This window comes from Physeter macrocephalus, unplaced genomic scaffold (assembly GCF_002837175.3).
Source record: "Physeter macrocephalus isolate SW-GA unplaced genomic scaffold, ASM283717v5 random_6233, whole genome shotgun sequence".
NCBI lineage: Eukaryota > Metazoa > Chordata > Mammalia > Artiodactyla > Physeteridae > Physeter > Physeter macrocephalus.
The window spans coordinates 29-3013 of record NW_021151515.1 but is presented as its reverse complement, the minus strand read 5'-3'; the positions used below and the strand labels follow the sequence as shown (position 1 = coordinate 3013).

General features: G+C 39.5%; 1 protein-coding gene across 1 annotated transcript; it reads right to left on the bottom strand.

The window, feature by feature from the left end:
- Positions 1–1503: 1503 nt before the first annotated feature.
- On the bottom strand, positions 1504–2784 carry LOC129391980 (F-actin-uncapping protein LRRC16A-like; the record flags this gene model as incomplete). Its single annotated transcript, XM_055083702.1, has 2 exons — positions 1504–1627; positions 2349–2784. Coding segments are annotated over 2 exons (517 nt in total), but the record flags the coding sequence as incomplete, so codon positions are not given.
- Positions 2785–2985: the final 201 nt, after the last annotated feature.

Here is a 2985-nt window from a genome sequence, read left to right as displayed (position 1 = left end):
ATGAAGAGAAGTTAAATTTGTGCCCTGAGCGCCTTTCTTAAGGAAAAACTGCCTTTTAGGCTCATGCAAGTGCAGGGCAGGCATCTGAGAGTAAGGGCCTCCTTAAATTTTATACCCTGGGCGCCTCATTTGCCTACATTTAACATCTAATCCTAGGAGTTGTTTTCACTTTTTCCTTCCAGGCTTTCTGAGGTAGTTAGAAATCCCCAAATGACTGTGCGGAATGAAGATGAAATAACCTGATGTCAATTGTCTCTGAGTGCAGGCAGCTGACGAGGTGGCCCCAGAAGAAAAGATGTGGCCGCTAAGCTTTCAATACCTCTTACTCTCCTTTGTTAATAAATAATAAACACCATACTTTCATTTTCACAGTTCATTCTGTGAAATATATGTAGTTTTAAAATAAATACATATATTAAAAGTAAGTAAAGAGAATTACTCCAGAGGAACGTGAAGGCTATATATATACATACACACACATATTATATATATATATATATATATTTTTTACCTCTTACTCTCCTTTGTTAATAAATAATAAACACCATACTTTCATTTTCACAGTTCATTCTGTGAAATATATGTAGTTTTAAAATAAATACATATATTAAAAGTAAGTAAAGAGAATTACTCCAGAGGAACGTGAAGGCTATATATATACATACACACACATATTATATATATATATATATATATTTTTTTTTATCATAGTATATTCACTTCTGGTGCTTATGTTGCTAACTTTATAGGGAACACAGTCATGGAATTTTAGGGGAAAATATTCTAAAACTAATTTTCAAAACACGTTCTCATTGTTTTATAGTTCTGATAGAACACCCTTGACTGGTTCCAATTTTAAATACTAAGGATTTTTATTCTTGTTTTAATAGACACTAGATGGTGCTCAAAGATCATTAGTATAAGTCTTGAACAAATTAAACTGTAAGAATTTTGTCACTTGGAGCCAATTTATCGAATCCAAAGCACCTGGAAAAAAACCCTCCAGCACTTCTCATCTTTCTACCAAAAGGCAGCTATTCATCAATGGAAACAGTGATAAAAATAAACCGCTCATTAGTGAAAACAGCACATTCCTCGTTGTAAGGAAAGTCTATGAAACAGATTAAAATGTAAACATTTCCTTGGGTGTCTGACTCACCAATGATGTGTTCAGAATTCTGACCAGTGAGGCCACAACGTGCCTCCCACATTAACAGAGTGTAGTTTTAGCTCCTGAGCTCTTCTCTGTGGGCTAATGAGTGAGTGAGGAGGGATGTGTAGCTAGAAAATTGCTAGATAACGATGGTGCTGGCGGAAGAACTACGGTGAACAGCTGTAAAATCATGTGGGGTGCAGGATTTAATGAAAAAATAATCAGTTGTTTAGAAGTAATATAAAACAGCCCTGCATGTCCTGGTAAACAGTTAACCATTTACTTTCTGAAAATCAAGGGTTCATTGGGATGAACTATTTTATTCTGATTCAAATAAATCGATGTGCCATTTTCCTTTCATTGGAGAACCCAGTTTTACAAACATAAAAGAGCTCAGGATAGTGCATAAAAACCAAAACCTAGGTTAAACATATTAATCTGAGTGATCACAATAAGGATACAATCCTCAAGTAGCTGCAGGAAAAAATAGAGGTAAAAGGAGAAAAAAAATAAATACACAACTTACATTTTAAAAAGACGTTCAAAAATAAGTAATGCATTAAGTCAGACTTTGGGGGGACTCAGCAATTTTTAAATGATAAAGTGCTTCTTCATAGCAATAGACAACATATCTCAAGGGTCAAGTATTCAATTAATTCTAACAGAATACTTTGACTTTTAAACCTGGAATTTAGCAAGGAACTTTCAGGTTTGGAAAAGGACATAAATTCTGAAATAACTGAAAAACAGACCTCCCTTGATATAACTAGAATCTGGTTTCAATCATTTTATTTGCCTCTGTCAGCTTTCCTATCTCCAATCACCCTCAGGTCTCCATTTGGATTCAACAGACAGTCTTTCCCCAGAGTGGAGCATGTCCCTGGCACAGCTGTCACATGTTTCTATGACACGCACAGGAGCACCTGAGCAGGTGAGACAAGGCCCGTGGACCTTCAGCCACTGCCTGACCTTCCAAGGCTGAGGCTCTCCGGGAGAGCGTGACCCTCATGCCAGCAGGAAAACATGGGAAGACCAGGCCCTCTGGTCTGTGTTCCGGGTTCTTTAGGAAAAAGTCGTGTTTTGGGATTTTTATTTAACCCACAGGTTATTTTTCTGTACCTGTCTTGACCATAAAAACCAAGTGGAGACAAAAACGACAAAGGCAACCAAGTCAAAACAGACCCTCCTCCCTTACCTTCAGTGAGCAAGCAGCCTTGGCTTTCATCTCCTGCTTGGCCTTCATCTCCGCCAGCAGCCCGCCGCCCATCATTTGGACCCTGTACCTTCGCCCTCCTTGGGGGCTGCCCTTGCTGTCATTCCGGTCCACCTTCCCCACGTCTTCCCCTTGACTTTCTTCTAGGGAGTCAGGTGTTTTGATCTCCTCTACCCGATCAGCACTGCCATTGTGCTCGGCTGGCTTCGTGTCCTTCCTGGGGGTGTCCACAGCTGGACTTCTGACTCCTGCCTTTGGAGAGAAGAGTTCTTCTGTCATCAAGACTGCTGGTGACCGCTCAGGTCTGGTCCGGGGTTTGATTAAGTTGAGAAAGCCACTTTTCCGAAAGTCTCGCTTTTTCTTCTCGTCTCCTCCTTCACTAAGTTCATGGGACTCTGAGCCTCTTGCTGACCCTCTCCTGTGATTCAAAAGAACAAATCCTGTTGGGTTTACTGTAATTAAAGCTCCAGCAAGAATCAGTCAGAACAGAAATAGGGAGATTGCTGCTTATACAGCAACCATTCTGAAGCATTTAGAAAAACGTTGACTTTGGAAATAGAAAGGAATGTTGAATATCATCATATCCACACAAGTCAACAATGGGAATCTGATGTGACTG